We start from the raw sequence: 16,613 nt of genomic DNA on the forward strand, positions 1-16,613 counted from the left end.
GCTGAGCTTGCTAGTCGGTTTGCCTTTGGGATTTGATGTGAGCACATACACTGAAACACACTTTTGAGAACCTGGATGCTCTGAACGCTTTGTTCAGCTCCTTCAGTTCTCAGCGCCACTTCTTTCTTTTTTTAGCTCAAACCTGGAAATAACATACACAAAGTAAAATTACTCCTTTGACCCTTGGGAGTATTCATATTTTAAGCATATCATTACAAATAGGTATTTAAAGTGAAAAAAGTTAGAATAGTAGTTAAAAAGCAATCATATTTTGCATTGTAGTATTATTTGTATCGGCATTATGACACTATAAAAGTTTTATTTTAATTTTTTTTATTGTATTTGACTAAACAGACTATTGACCCATTCACACCAAAACAATAACTGTAAAGATAATGATACAATAACTATATTATCGTCCACATCAACAGATAGTAATTTTTTGTATTATTATAAGCTCGTGCTGCAGTTCTGTCAGGACCACTATCGTCAAATACGATTGGCAATTGCATACAGTTTGGATTGGTGGTATGGTTCTGTTCTGGGCAAGATCTCCCTGTGATGCAGCCTAGCATAGATAAGAGCAGGGAGAGCAGCAATAATCCCCCTTAGGCTAAACAGAACAGAACCTGAATGTATTGCAGATATCAATAATTCAAGATTTTAAAGTACAACATGAATCGAGAATTTATTCTGATTCAAGGGGAATCAGATCGCCATACTGACTGACGAGAGGAGCTGGGGATGGAGGAGGGTAATTCACTCCTGAGAAACGCGACAGCTGCTGATAATACTGAAGGAGCTTATATATGTATACAGTGATAGGCGTCGTATTCCTATAGGTAGACGTGGATCAGATCAGCTGAAGCGAGCTTGACTAACGTGACCTGACAGAACTGACGCTACGCTTAATTTCTGTTGTTTGTCACTTTAAATGCTCAAACTCGTTAAAATCGGAACAATTCTGTGTACACGACAACAATATAAACAGAACGTTTTTTCCTTTGTGTTTAAAACAGACTACAACGTTGTCAAAACAATCCCCGTTCACGCGGATCCGTGAAAACGAATAAAAACACTGTATTATTCACGTCAGGCCAGTAGATGGCAATGTCACTTTGTAAAGAAACACTATGCGCCTTTAGACTGAACACGTAATACATATGTGCATAACGTAGTTTACTTTTTTGTAGTTTACATGTAAATGGCCCCTTTGATTGGCTGTCAATGTTTGTATGTTGTTCTGAAAGTGATTCAGACAATATAATTCAATATCGTATGATATCGTCATAGTTGTGGTGTGGATTTCCCTGTTCTCATAGAATTAGAACCATTATTAAACAAAATTGTATAGTTCTAGATATCGTTATCGTTATTGCTATTGCTATTGCTCTTGCTTGCAGCAGACCTTATGTCTGGTGACTATTAAAGCCTTTGCCTTGTAATATGGTCATTTTCATCAAATAAAATAAAAATATAAAATAACTCAAAAGTTAAACAGTTTTTATTTATTTATTAGTATAGTTTTTATTTATTTATTTTATAAAACATAGTTGTCTGTAAATCCTGATTGGATTGATTGGATGAATCACAAAATTGTACAAAAATAGCAGCAGTGCACATCATTTGAATTCTGTGTCGGTTCAGGAAAAACTGCTATTTTTGTTATTTATTTTTATTTTTTGTTATTTTTTTGATAATGCATCATAAGGCTGTCTTCCAAAGATCTTTCCAGTCAAATTCTTTTTTTCTTTTCTTTTTTTTTGTTCTTTTTTTTTTTGTGTGTGTAGGATTTTTGTCACCGTGGCGTTCCATTCCCTAAAGTCAATGAATCCAGAACGTGGCCTGGGAATCCACCCAGTCCTTTCCTCCAGCTGCCCAACTCCACAGCTTTGATCTGGGCACCCAACATCTCTGCTCCGGCCTGCTGGCCCCCCCTCAGCGCCCTCCGGCTCGTCCTGTCTCCAGAGGCCTCGTCCTGTGTGAAAACCTGCCAGGACGCCGGTCTAATCTGCGAGCCAGCTTTCTTTCCTTTCATCAACAATATGGAGGCCTTCAATGGGTGAGAGACACACACTGTTTCTGGATTGTTTGCATGTATTTTTTATTATTTTTAAATGTATTTGTTCATATGAAGTTATGATATTAATTTGATCTACTGTATATATATTCGCTTTGTAATGCTTATGTATTCATATACACCTTTAAAGAGTATAATCAGGGTTTGAAATGAACACCCGCCAACCTGCCAAATGCAGGTAAAAATCAACTGTGGCGGATAACGCTGTCAAATCACTGGCCAATTTGGCAGGATACTTATTATGTTTACTCGCATTACTGGGGAAGTTCATGTAAGCCAAATCTGCCCTATTTAGCGCAATTACTCAACTCGTGAGTCATCATGATATATTAAATACAGCGCATTGCGCAGAATCTGTGCATATCTGGCTTATAGCAAATAACGGCGCGCTTGTTCATTTGCATTGAAGCAATAGTGAAGATTAAAAAGCGTTTGGTTTACAGAAAAGACTTTGTTATTTTCCAACATCCAACATTTTTTTATGTTCTTTGTACTTTATGGATCTGTCCACCTAAAACACATTTTTGGAGAAAAGGATGATGATGAAAGAGAAAGGGAGGAGATGGCTGGATGACAGGATTTAGTTTGAATAAGAAATTAATGTGAAATCCAAATTGTATAATATGTACATAATTTAATAATAATTTTACAATAATAAAAATGTAACCGGTAATTTTCCATTGAAACATGCTAAAGTAGAGCAATCTCGAAGCAAATGTCCCAATCATGTTCTCCAAATAAAAATAGGCTGTTACACTTTATTTTAAGGTGGCATTGTAACAGTGTAATTATACATTTAAGTATGTTATATTAATGACTAAGAGTGATATTAATTGACTAAATGCACTTACTATAGGGATAGGGTAGGATTAGGATTTGGTTAAAGGTTAGTTGCATGCAGAGGTGTAAAGTCCAGGGGTCAGAAAGTAAAAGTCCTACCATATGTTTATTCCACCCATGATTCACTAATTATTCATATCTCCTGGCTGAAAAACTGTGCTAATTAGCAAATCCAAGTGATTGGAACAAAATACTGAGGAGGACTTTTACTTTCTGAACCTGGACTTTACACCTCTGGTTGCATGTAATTATGCATAATATACTGTTATTACTATGGTAAGTACATGTAACATATGTAACAAGGACACTGTAAAATAAAAGTGTTACCAACTAGCCTTATTAGCAGATAAGATATACATAAGTCTTGAATAAAAACATGAAATGTATATTTTCTATACTTATAATCAATGGAATCAGTAGTTTTATGTCACTGTAGCTTTTTTATTTATTTATTTACAGAGCTTCATGGGATAAGCAGTTTCATGTAATATTTTGCTCCAGTCAAAATGTGTAATGTGTTATTCATCTCACAGCCGGATGGTTTGGTTTAAAGCTGACAGATCTTAAATCCCTATGAAGAAAATGAATGAGAAAAGTATTTACGTAACCAAGACCGCTGTAGAAATGAGCAGTCATTGTTCTCTATTCACCGTGCTGTTTTGAATATCTCCCCGTGTACTTGTATGAGGTTGTTTGTAATGGATGTGTTGTGTGTGAATATGTGCGTTTCAGGCTTAATGCTCAGTGTGAGTCTTTGGAAGCGGAGAAGAACCATGTGTTTCCAGCTGTACAGGTGGACAGGAGAGAGTGTTTCCAGCAGAAGGAGCCGCTGCTGTTCAGTTGCGCTGGAGTCAGTGCCAAACACCAGAGGGTTTGCCCTTGCAGAGACTACCTCCACGGCCAGGTGGCGCTGTGCAGGGACTGCCTTTGAGCTTTCACCATAGACCTTTAAAGATGTCTGTGGTAAACTGAGGGCCAGTCCAGGTCAGAATCCCCAGATCGCTGGTATCAACAGGTTCATGGGAATTGCTGGACTGAGGTCATTGACGTCAAGCTTGAAGATGCGTCCGAAGAAGTGTCCTCACTCTTGGTTACTTTGATCCAAAGCAAAACTTTGCCTCCAGATGGGCTATTGATGGTAAGCAAGATGGCAACCCTGATGTTCACCATCTTTGGAGTCGATCTGAAAGAGTTCGGCTGGTGGTGGCTTCAAGGTCGGACGGCGTGAGCCGAAAATAAATGCAAAATACAGTTTTGAGTTTGTGGCTGCTATGTGATGCAGGCCAGACTCTAGTAGCTGAAGTTTTATGAATGCTGGAAGTGCCAGAATTGCACATGAATTTTAAAGTCAACATGAAACGTTATAGAGTGTTGCAGGGTTGAAGTATTTTTGTAGGCCAAAACTGGGAAATGAGTTAGCATTTTATCACTTCCGTCATAGACTCAATAGCTTTGTTGAATGAGTTTTTGGTTAAATGTCTGAAATAAGGTCTGTGATTAATACAAGCTCAAAATATGTTCATGTTTTATTCTACAACATGAAATACATCATTAATCCCACCCTTTTTTTAAAACTTTTACTTGTCTTGTAAAAGGCGGCTGCTACCAAGTGTTTAATGTGACTATAGAGGTTGTTGAGGACATTAAACGTCATCATCCGAACAAATAAACTCATCTACTCACTAGTCACTTTCACAGCCTCGTTGTGTTTGTAACCTCACTCTTATACAAACTATTATAACTCCAACTTCCAGGGAAAAGGTTTTAAATAAAGACTGAAAGATTTGTCTAAAGCTTAATGGTGGTGGCATTGAAGTCATGTGACTGTAGTGTAGTGCATGTATAACCTGCGTTTAGCTTTTTTACTTGTGACGGTTGTATTTAGGCTTCAAAATTGGTCAAAGTTGTGTTCATTTGTGAAGATTATCATGATGAACAATCCATGCAAAAATCATAAACCTTTGCTGGTCACAGAGCTTATTTTCTTCAACAATACAAAAGCCAATGGAAAAATCCTATTTGGGCTTTGTCGATGGAACCAGTATGATGATTGACTTATGGCTCGGCCTACAAAAATACATTATCACTGAGGCACACAACCCATTTTAATGTTATATTTTGGAATCAAATTGGAGATTGAGAGTAGATTTTTATTTATTTATTTTTTTTATCCCACTTCCGTCCGCTCCTGCTAGGTTTTATTCTGCACCCACTCCCGCTTAAAGTGCCCTTATTATGGTTTTCCGAATATTCCCTTTCATGCAGTGTGTACTATAGCTGTCTGTGAATGTAAACTTTCTGCAAAGTTGTAAAGTCGAAAGTGCACGAAACGTAATGTTATTGTCTCCCAAAAGAAAGAATCGACTCTGAACCGCCTAAATGAGTCATTTGTAATTAGAATCCCACTGGATGACTAGACTAGAAAAGACATTTGCATAATGCCCGCCTATGTTGTATGTTGTCCGCCCTCAAACAACTTGTCCCGCCTTCAAACACATCATTTTCCTGACGATCGCTTGCTCTTGAAAGATGGATCTGAACTCAGTTTATTTGGACTAACTTGCTCCTCAGAATTACAACCTGTAAGTCTGAATAATTACTGATGTATATATTTTCTACCGGGTGTTCAAAATACATAGTTTTGTGTTTTATATTGTGTAAGCTTCCGGCTAACCGGCTAACTCACGTTATTACTGTCTTACTGAAATACTTCTGCTAAGCAGCTGTGGGACACTATTGGCTAAAACCGTGTCTATTAATGCAGATTGTCTGTCGTTCTTACTACTTTGAGTAAAGATAAAGGATGGAGCAAGATCAGTCATTCACGTTAGTGCTCGGCTAATGTACGCACCGTTATTGATACAGTTCCCGCATGTGCACCACAATATATTAGAAATATACACATGGGTTTGTTTATGGACGTACACTTGTTAATGCTGATGGTGAGGAATTACAGTTGCAACATCTCATATAATGTACCTCAAACTGAGTAGTGACTGCTCAAGTCATCCTTTAGATGGAGGTTTGGGCTCAATAACAGAAGCCTCCGGAGCTGCAGTTTATGGTAATGGACGTTTTGTTTCCGATGTGCATTGTGAGCGGTTGAACAATCACAACAGACTGGCCATCTGACCAATCAGACCAGAGTAGGCAGAATGGAGGGATTTAGAGAGATTGATTCATCTGACGAGTCGTTTGAGATTCGAGATGTTATGAGAAAAATTTTTTTGGCCTTTGATGCATGTAAACCTGTTGTAGGAGACCTCCAGAACAAAATCAGGAACCTTTAAAATAGCATAATAGGGGCACTTTAAAACGCCAGAATTTTATTTGTTATTTTTGTCTTATCATAATACTGTCAACACGGTGAAAAATGTCACAGAGAAAAAATAGGCTAAATAAAATATGACATCTGTCACTCAAAATTATAAGCCAAAAATAAATAAACGAAAACTGTTGGCTTACTAGCTAGACTGCAAAATGAAATCTTTTTACTGTTGGCTTACTAGCTAGACTGCAAAAACCTACATCTCTCCTCCAAAATCCGACCGCAAAGGCTGAATGTTCTCCCTGAAGGGGCATACAATCCAAGAACATACTTCATGGATTCAGTTCAGCATTCGAATAAATCATGGATGGATCCAATCGTGGCAAACCGTATGTTCCACTAACGCTATACCAATACTAAGTTTAAGGTTTGGATTTAGATTAGGGCTAGTTTTTGTTTTAGTGCTGTGTATGCAGTCAGCACTGTGACTGGCATGACCAGGGAAATGTGTACCTTGAAATACAATGTAAGTCGCTTTGGATAAAAGCGTCTGCCAAATGCATAAATACAAATATAAATATAATGTCTATTTGATGTTTTTCTCATTTAACACAATAATGACTCTATTGAAATTATCTTTTTTTTTTACAATTTCTCAGCCAAATTTGATGTGTGATTAATTTGCCTTTAATTAATCGATTAATCAATTTGACAGCATATATATATATATATATATATATATATATATATATATATATATATATATATATATATATATATATATGTATGAAGAGTTCAGATGCAAAAGCCTCTAAGTGCCATCTGAAATTTTCTTCTAAAATGATCATTTTTATCAAGCTTGTATGTTTATGTTCAGTAATTTCACTTTAATGGCAATGAAAATGACCTATTAATTGTCATTAAAGTGAAATTACTGAACCTAAATATACAAGCTTGATAAAAATGCTAATTTTAGAAGAACATTTCAGATGGCACTTAGAGGCTTTTGCATCTGAAGTCTTCATATATATATATATATATATATATATATATATATATATATACAGTAATTGTTTGAGGTAAAATATGGTTGTTTTGCATGATAACCACTATATTGCCACAATAGATAGATAGCACTTTATTTCAAGGTGACGTTATTACTTTTTAACAACACAAATACTTACTGAGTAAAATGAATATACAACATGCTTACTATAGGGTCAGGGTTTGGTTTAGGGTTAGGTGCCTGTAATTATACATAATATACTGTTCTTACTATAGTACATGTACATGTAAGATGTGTAAGTGTCACCTAAAAAAAAAGTGTTACCAGACCCAGTGACCTTTCTTATCTTTAAATGCTTTGAGTTGGGAGGAAAAAACTGGGTAACATTTTATAATAATGGTCCGTCATTAATAGGTAACTATGCAGGAAGTGATTATTGATTACCTAATACGGAACTATCTCCTAAATTTGAGATCACTTACTGATTAGTTAAGCTTGTTTCTATATTACTTAATAGTAGTAGCTGAAGGGTTAATGTAGAACTACTCATTATTCCTGCATTACTCCATGCATATTAATGACGGACCATTATTATAAAGTGTTACCAAAAACTGATGAAGCTGTAGGCCAATAATGTGCCAAAGAAATCACCTAAAAGACACATTCAAAATCTGACACAGCATTGTTTTTGTTTTGCAACATGTTCATGACAATAAAATTGAAGGCTCAAGAACTTGTGTGTCTGAAGCTGAAAGGTTAACCAGTAGCCTTCGCAGCCTAGGTGACACTGACTGAAATGTCACTTCAGAGGCAGAAAATATTACTATGGTTTGATGAAAGATTTGAACACTTTCTTACGAATGTACTATAAGACCAGCAATGCATATTACATAATTAGGGTCAGTTTTGGTTTCATGTTGACTTTTAAGTTCATATCGAATGAAATTCCCTGCTGTGAAAAAAAAACGAACAAAAAACAAACAAAAAACACTCTGCTTGCAAAGTACAGATGTGAATTATTTATGGAGTTACTCAAAGTCATTATGTAAATATGTGCATTTTACATATTTCATATGCACTATTGTTTGTACAAAATAAAATATACTTTTAAAATGGGAGTATTTACATTTTTAGCTGCTCCAGCGGGGATGAACATTAATGTGGGATGTTTCAGAAGTGTACAACTTCAGAAAGCATTGGGATTATTGACTGTAGTGTGTGTGTGTGTGTGTGTGTGTGTGTGTGTGTGTGTGTGTGTGTGTGTGTGTGTGTGTGTGTGTGTGTGTGTGTGTGTGTGTGTGTGTGTGTGTGTGTGTGTGTCTTTTTAAAGCTGTTGACTCATATATGTGTGATATTCATTGTTCGCTCCTGTATCACGCAGAGCTGACGGTCTCAAAGCAGGAGGAATTCTGGGAAATCTGACAGTGATGATGCAGCTTTGCCATCAGAGGCATCATCTGAGAAACCTGCTGAGAATAGAAACTCATGCAGCTCTGAGACACAGACGAGCTGCTCTCTTCTTCAAAGCTTTTCTTTAAAAAATAAATAAATTATAGTGGCAGTGCAGTTCATCCTTGGAGTGTAACTCAGGTCCTCTGTGTAGATTCACTTCTGGGATATATTAGGGGGTGTGCAGGGGAGATAATATCTGTATCTGTAACAATATCAAAATTATTCTTGTAATATTAAATATTAAAACTATTCCGATTAATCTGGAAGTGGGCGTGGCTTTAACCCGAAGTTCAAGAAATTACACCAGAGGCCAGTTTTAAAATGCAATTATTTTCTCTTTATAGTTTTCATTCAACAAATATGCCTTGTACCTCATCAAATAATAATCATTACATGTATTGAAATGTTTTCTAATTAAAGCATGAATACTAAATGTTAAATGAAAGGGAAAAATCTAAAAATGAGGGGCTGTTTACACGACACCGTTTCCCCAATAAAACGTAACACTTTTTATGCTTTTTTTTTTATGCCTGAAAACGCAAACTTTCGAAAACGGGTTTCAAAGTGCAAGTTTTTGAAAACGGTGTCCGTGTAAACAACAAAAACGCAAATCTCATGCGTGTAACTACACATGCGTGTAACGTGTTCAGTCTATAGTGTTTCATCGCCATCTAATGGCCTGGCAGCAGAATACAGCGTTCCTAGTCGTTTTAGCGGATCCGTGTGAATGAGGGTCGTTTGGACAACGGTGTCGTCTGTGCGCAGAAAACTCAAAGGAAAAACTTCTCAGTTTTAAGCATATCGTTGTTGTGTAAACGTACCCTCAATCTAAAATTGTATTTGTTATGTCAAAACAATCATCCACAAACTCAAATAAGAGGACTGTATATAAAATAGCTGATTAGAGAACATAGATGATGAAATAAAATATTCAGTGGTTGAACAACTGAAGAAAACAACTTTTAGGCATGGCTGAAAAGTGATGCAAATCTGAACAAAAATGATAAAGAATAGGCTTCATAATGCTTGCAGTCTCAGGGCGAGAGTGAGACAGAGTAACATATCATTCATTTAAAACCTTTAAATAAACATATCAAGTACTAGAAAATGTGTATGATGTAGTAGTTTAGATGATGTTACTCTTGTCTAAGCTCTGATTTCTGAGAGACTTTCTTGACAAAGCTCTGATTTAGTATTTGTGCTTTAAAGGTAGGGTAGGTAATCCTGTTCAGAAACACTTTTTTTTTATACTGGGTGAAATGGTCCTTCCATCCTGATAGTAGTCAATACATTATGTGTTTAGAAAAAGGAATGAAAAAAATCAGACCTCTGTAGCAGCTGCAGGACAGTAAAAACTCTGACCAATCACTGCCATTCGGTGCGAATGTAAAGAACCAATCAGATGCCTTCATGTCTCGTGCCCGCCCCGAGCCCCACTGCGCGCGCTGCCCGGCGTGCACTCATCACATGTCACCGTTCCCGGAAATATTCAGCTCAAAGCACCTGCATATGCAGTCAGCGAAGGCAAACAAGGCAAAAACTACTTCCTCGGACCCTGCCCGCACTCTTGAACGACCTCCTCTGCTTCGCCCTCAACCCCGGACCTGTCCTCGAACCGACGATGCGGTACTTGTCTCCGGACTCGGAGTGTACGTTAGTCTTCATTAGAGTCAACAATGTTTTCATCATGGAAACTCTTACATGCAAAACACCGTATATGTTATGAATCTTACACGAAATTCATCTTCATCACAGTGTAACTGATGGTAATGGAAAAACGTGTATCAATGCAACCTGTTTTTAGTTTTGCCTTATAAATATAGCTCGTTACCGAATGAAACTTTACCATTATCGATATGCTAGCTTGATAGTGAGTACTAAAATAAATCTTATTTGTTTATATTCATAGTGATAAAGTTAGGTATTTTATTACATGTGATTCTGACATGATGTCACTGTATGTACTGCGCTCCTTCCTCTCCACTCGTCTCAGGTAATAAATGCGTCTTGTTCCAGCCTGAGCGTTTGGCGTCGCGCGTTCATGTGTTTTGGGGGCGTGGCTTTGGAAGGAGCTCAGAAGGGAGGGGGTGGAGTGAATGGAAATAATGAGCTGTGTTTATTGCAGATTAAAAGGTCTACAGTCACTCGATTTTTATATTTTCTTTTTCAGAGTACTTACATTTTAATTATGTATTGGTATATAAAGACAGTTTAAACAAATTTGGAATGGTTTTTTTTTAGAAAAATGATTACCTACCCTACCTTTAATTAGAAAACATTTCAATACATGTTATGATTATTATTTGATGAGGTACAAGGCATATTGGTTGAATGAAAACTATAAAGGGAAAAGAATTGCATTTTAAAACTGGCCTCTGGTGTAATTTCATGAACTTCGGGTTAAAGCCACGCCCACTTCCAGATTTATCAGAATACTTTAAATATTTAATTTTAAAAGAATAATTTTGATATTGTTACAGATACAGATATGATCACACTATAAATGCTACGCTGCAGATCAAGTATGGACTACCAACACACACGCTGCAGTGGGAATGGAAGATACGCTTCTGCTGCTGGTTCATAAATGGCGTCATTTTTACATCCCGTATTTTTACCCTCCACCTCCCCCAGCTCCACCTGTCTAGGTCTGCTTCTTGGCAGGTGGAGGATTTCAAATGAACTCTGATAGTTCCTCTAAATTTGAACTCTGATGAGTGACTAGCTTACAGCGCTAAACCACACTATTTAAATAATGAGCAAGCAATCCCATTGGCTGGAGGATCAACAGAGGCCAATCAGCTTCTGGCATGCAGTAATGATGTGATTTATGCTGCGTTCCAGGCAGGTTTTTGAGCACGTAAATCACGACTTCAAACCACGACTCACAACTTTGTAGCGTTCCAGGCCAGTCACGCCAAACTACCTGAGCGCAAGGAATTGCGGTAGCTAGATGTAAACATTGTATGCCAATTTCGCTATGCTGAGAAATTGTATGTTACATATATATATATATTTTTTTTTTTCATAAGCATGATCAATGCTGTCAAGTTCAGGTTTACGTCACCTTAACATTTCCATGCGGCAATACACTTTCACGACATACTTATTGTTTCAGACACATAACATTATAATACATAATCGTGTGTGTAGTATTATCATTATTGTTATATTACTGCAACGTTATATTGTCCTAAAGTGTATTCTCACCGTGTACCGCCTGCAGAAACACTGCATCCGTAGGGGCTGCCATTGTTGTTTTGTATGGTTTCGCGGGCTATGTGACGTCAGAGCTCGTAACTGGGAGTACATCGATCTAGTACGAGTTCACGGGTGGGAAGTCACTGGTTTGACTGCCGTTCCAGTGCACTTTCACGGGTATAAGGTTGGAAAAACACGGGTTACAGGTTGCCTGGAACGCACCATATCTGCACCCTCTAGAGTTTCATGATTGAACACACACACACACACACACACACACACACACTATAACTTGAATGATTTGGATTTGATTTGGATGTTTTAAATATAATGAATCTATTTCCATATTTATATACTTTTGCAGTATTTATCTAGAAATAAAACATTATGATCAGCAATAAACTTGAACAGATTACACTAAATACAACTAATAAAAGTAGTAAACACACTAATGTATTGTGTGAGTCTGACTTAAAAGTGTCAAAACCACAGTGTTTTAATCAAAAGCCATGTTTTTACCATATGTATGCATATTCATTTTACCAGTCATTGCAACACGACATCGCTAATTGTTAGTAAAGTTAAAAAAAAAAATTGCATATTGAAAAGTTCAGCTTGTTTATACATGTACAAAAATATTCACTATGATTCATAGGATGTTCTGCAACTCACAGTTTATCTATGAGCTCCAGACTAAATTAAGCTCATAAATTGATCCGCCTCCCCCTCAACACTTCTGTCTCTATCCATCTCTCATTCTTGAGTCCACATGTCAATTTCTGTTCAGCGCAGCTTTAAATCATGTTCTTAACAAGGCTTCTTCACAGGGTGCCAGGCCAAAACCCCAATGAGTGGGACAAAGTCTTCCAGTAAGAAAGAAACCTTTGAGTGGCTATCTTTCAAAAGGGGTTGTTAAATTGTAGCAACTTATTTAAAGCAGTACATTTAAAGTATGTGTCTCTGGCTGCATTGCATTGGGTTGTCAATCAAATAAATTTTTGCAAAAATATGGATTAAAAACACTATATATATATATCTTTTCTTAAAATGTTTCATTTTTGGCCACAATATAAAGCATAAATATAAAGCAATATGCCATGTCAGATCTATTGCCATTATTTTTCAGGAGATTTGTGTTCCCAATTCAGGAATTCTCGGCAGGTACAATGCGTCTGTGCAGTTTTGTGCTCAGCTGATCCCTCAACATCTCTAAAAGAGAAAACAGGCAGACATGTAAAGGAGAACGAGAAGCGCATGGCCACAGAGAACAGAGAGCAGTTCCAGCCATGGACTCAAAACGTCAAAAGATTGGAGAAAAGCTTAGAGAGCCTTCAGAGACTTCACACACGAAACCCTGCAGGTTCAAATGTCTTACGCTGGACTGCGTTTAAAGGTAAATATGCCCTTTTGCACTTATAGTTTTACAGGCAGTTGTAGTAAACTTCTACTTTAAAGTTCTCTGCATGGTTTGTAAAAAAAAAAAAAAGAAAAGAAAAAAAAAAGTGATGCCTCTCCTCTACTCTTCCACTGTCAGTCCTCTCTTACATTATATTCTGCTTCTTCAACCTTACTAGTTTAACTAATATCACTGAAATATTACATTACATTAATCCAGGCCGGTGTCTGGTGGGCCAACTAAGCCCTTCACTACTGATCTGTGAATTTAAGCGAAGACATTTCATCAATGCATTCCACTCTTCATAGCAAAATAACTCAAACAAAGCTTTCTTAGTTTTAGGCTATGAATTTTTCAAATGATCAGCATATTCTGTGATGAAAATCATTTAAATCGTGACAGTGTGTAAAATCATTTGCACAGTCCATTTACCAAACAATCTGAGCTCTCTGGATTCATTTAATTCTTGCGAATGCATTATTTTGCTTTTATAGTGATGCTTCATCTACTAAGAGATATTAGAGTTGGGCGATATGGATAAAACATTATCTTTTTTTTTTATTTTTTTATTTTTTATGACATTTAATATATATATATATGTAAATTTTTGGTCTGAAAAGGTGTTTTTCTTTTCCAAGTAGATTCAGTGTTTTCCACACTGTTTGACATAGGCTATAAGAATGATATTTTCTAATTGTTGTTTATTTGTACTTATTTTTAGGCAATATAACTGCATCAAAATGAAGAGGAATATTGCATATATTTTGCAGAAATATTTTAATATATACACACACAAAAAAAAAGTCACGCTGAGACTTTCGTGAACATTTTGGAGTGATAACACTACTGAATGGTTGTATTTTGAATAGAGTTTATTGAAATGCAGAGATATGCACTAAACAAGTCCACTCTTGCAGTGCATCAGTTATTGCATTAGGAGGTTCCCCCACATTTACATTTATATTTATTTTCTACATAAATGGTTTTCTTATCAGAGCAGCAGGCAAGAATATGCATAATGTGCATAATTACCCTGCACAAGATAACAAAAGATGCAAATCAAGCGCAGCAGTGTTTGACTCTGGGCGCAGGGTCGAAAGGTTGGATCGGTTGCGTATGGAAAACGCTCGGCTGCATGCTGGTTTATTCCCCAAAATTTGTCAAGATTTTTTTTGTGAGAATTCCTAGGTATAGCATAGGTCATGGTCAGTTATAATGCAAAAAGTTCCCAGCACAGTGGTACGGCTGGGCTTATGGGGTATTTTGGTTGATGTTGATGTTTGAGTGCTTTAAAATACATACGGCAATGAAAACACAAGACTTCAAACATTTTGGGCATGTCTGATGTCACAATCCCGACTGGATGTGGAGTGACACACGTCCTGATCCTGGAACAGCATTCTTGTCTGAAAATTTGATCCTAACCGTATCCCTACCACTAAACCTAACCCTACCTGTAAGTTATCCTTAAATCCGAGATGATGGGTGACTGATTTAGAAGCACATAATCATGTAAGCCTAAATTTGACATAAAATGTAAACTTGTCCCTCAAATCTGATTGGTTGTGTAGGATTGAAAATAATCCAATATATTTGACAACAAAAGACATTTGCTTTACTATTTTCCACTCCCTCTTTCTACCACAAGGACCATTTGGAGTTCCCAAAGGCACAGAGGGGATGATAGCGATCAAGGCCTGTAGGCCAAGATGTGTGTACTTCAGGAGTCGATGAATTGTCACACCTTTAGTACGATGGGGGAAGTTGTAATTATCTGATTGGTCAGCTTGAATGTCTCACATTTGGGTTTTAGTCACATGGTCTGGGAAAGGATAAAAGAAGATTGTAACTCTTGCACTGTCTCTCTTTGATGCTCTGGCTCTCTTCATATTCTCTGGGCCCCTTTCTCTCTCTCTCTGGTAACATTTTACATGCTGGGTAAGATTAATGGTATAAGTCATCATCATCGTGTACATCTATTTTGTAACTATTTTAAGTGTAACCATAACCATATTTTGTCATTAAACCTTTTCAATTACAAATAATGTGCTAACTAGTTTTGATATGGTATTGACTTTGAAGTGCTACATATTGCAATACAATATTGTCACTCTCTATAGCAACGCTCTCCCACATATTAAGCGATTGTAACTGCACTTATTTCCGTCGCCGGTATAAGTGGCAGTGGGTGGAATAGACAAGAAATGTACAGTTTTCTACCATCTTGCTAATAACGTTTCTTTAGTCATCCACCCTTACAGTTGATTGGAAAGTTGATCCAGGATTTTGCAAAGTTACTTATAGTTAATAGAATGTCTAAAGTGGACTATCGAAATAAAGTGTTACCATGTTGACAAATGAAACCTTATTGTAAAGTGTTACCCGTCCTTCTTTCTCTTGATTCAGCTCTTCGGTTTCTGCTCATGTGTTGTTGAGCTGCTGTCTTGATTAATAGGATGAGTGATCTCTCAGACAGACACGTGTGGGAACACTGAGTAATGCTGTCTCCTGCTTCCTCAGCATGTGTCGTTACACAGACAGACTGTCCAGGCTGCTGACACACTCAAAGACCCAAACCATTAATAGTATTGAGCAGTTAGCTTGAACAGCTGAACTGAACAGTTGGTCTGGGCTGGTTAGAGCGTATATTGTGCTGGTCTAGCTGGTGGACAGGATAGTTATAATGTCTTCTAGCAAAACTGAGCTGGTGCAACTGGTCCAGCAGTTCTCCTGCTTCCCAGGCTGGGAATCAGCAAACCAGCATGCAAAACATACTGGTGATTTTTCATCAGGGTAAGCTACGAGACCTGCTTATTTTATTAAAACTATAAGCTTCTTTAAAAGAGGTAAAATCCTGCATGTTCACCCTGAAATCCAGTTAAATCACTTTATTAGTTTTGACCCAGCTGACCACTTCCCAAACAATATAGTAGCTTAATTGTTTCTAGGACGGGCTGGAGGGAGCCTGAGACTGTAAATAGCTGAGACGGACCACTGGTAGTACAATATATGGCAGAACTGGAACATACAATATGGCAGCTCTAGTAAAGAAAGTCTTTCTAAATAAAAGAGCAAATTTGACAGCCTGGTCTTTATGTGAAACGTTAAGAGAATGTTAAGGGCCTGTGCACGCGACAGGAGTTCAAGTCTGTCGCAGGTCTGAGAAATGCCAAAGCTCCCAGCTAGCAGGGAACGTTCTCAGAATGTTGGCTAATATTCCCTACAAGTTTGGTTAATGTTTTAAAGAAAACATTTGAATGTAATGTTCAAAGAATGTTTTGAGGATGTTTTCTCATTCCAAGTAATGTTTCTATAAGGTTAAATGTAAACTAAGATATAACGTTTTAACTGTAACATTTTGAGGATGTTT

The 16,613-nt window shown here is 37.1% G+C and overlaps 1 protein-coding gene across 1 annotated transcript in view; it reads left to right on the top strand.

Annotated features, from left to right (window-relative positions):
- mgat5b (alpha-1,6-mannosylglycoprotein 6-beta-N-acetylglucosaminyltransferase B) overlaps nt 1-6,899 on the top strand; it is a 126,310-nt gene extending 119,411 nt beyond the window's left edge. The window contains exons 16-17 of the mRNA XM_082185370.1: nt 1,791-2,062; nt 3,653-6,899. Of these exons, the coding sequence (XP_082041496.1) occupies nt 1,791-2,062; nt 3,653-3,851 (471 nt within the window). The 3' untranslated portion in view covers nt 3,852-6,899. The remainder of the gene's footprint in view (nt 1-1,790; nt 2,063-3,652) is intronic.
- The last annotated feature ends 9,714 nt before the right edge of the window (nt 6,900-16,613 follow it).

The sequence above is a fragment of the Leuciscus leuciscus genome, assembly GCF_965113295.1.
Source record: "Leuciscus leuciscus genome assembly, chromosome: 1".
In the NCBI taxonomy this organism is placed as follows: domain Eukaryota; kingdom Metazoa; phylum Chordata; class Actinopteri; order Cypriniformes; family Leuciscidae; genus Leuciscus; species Leuciscus leuciscus.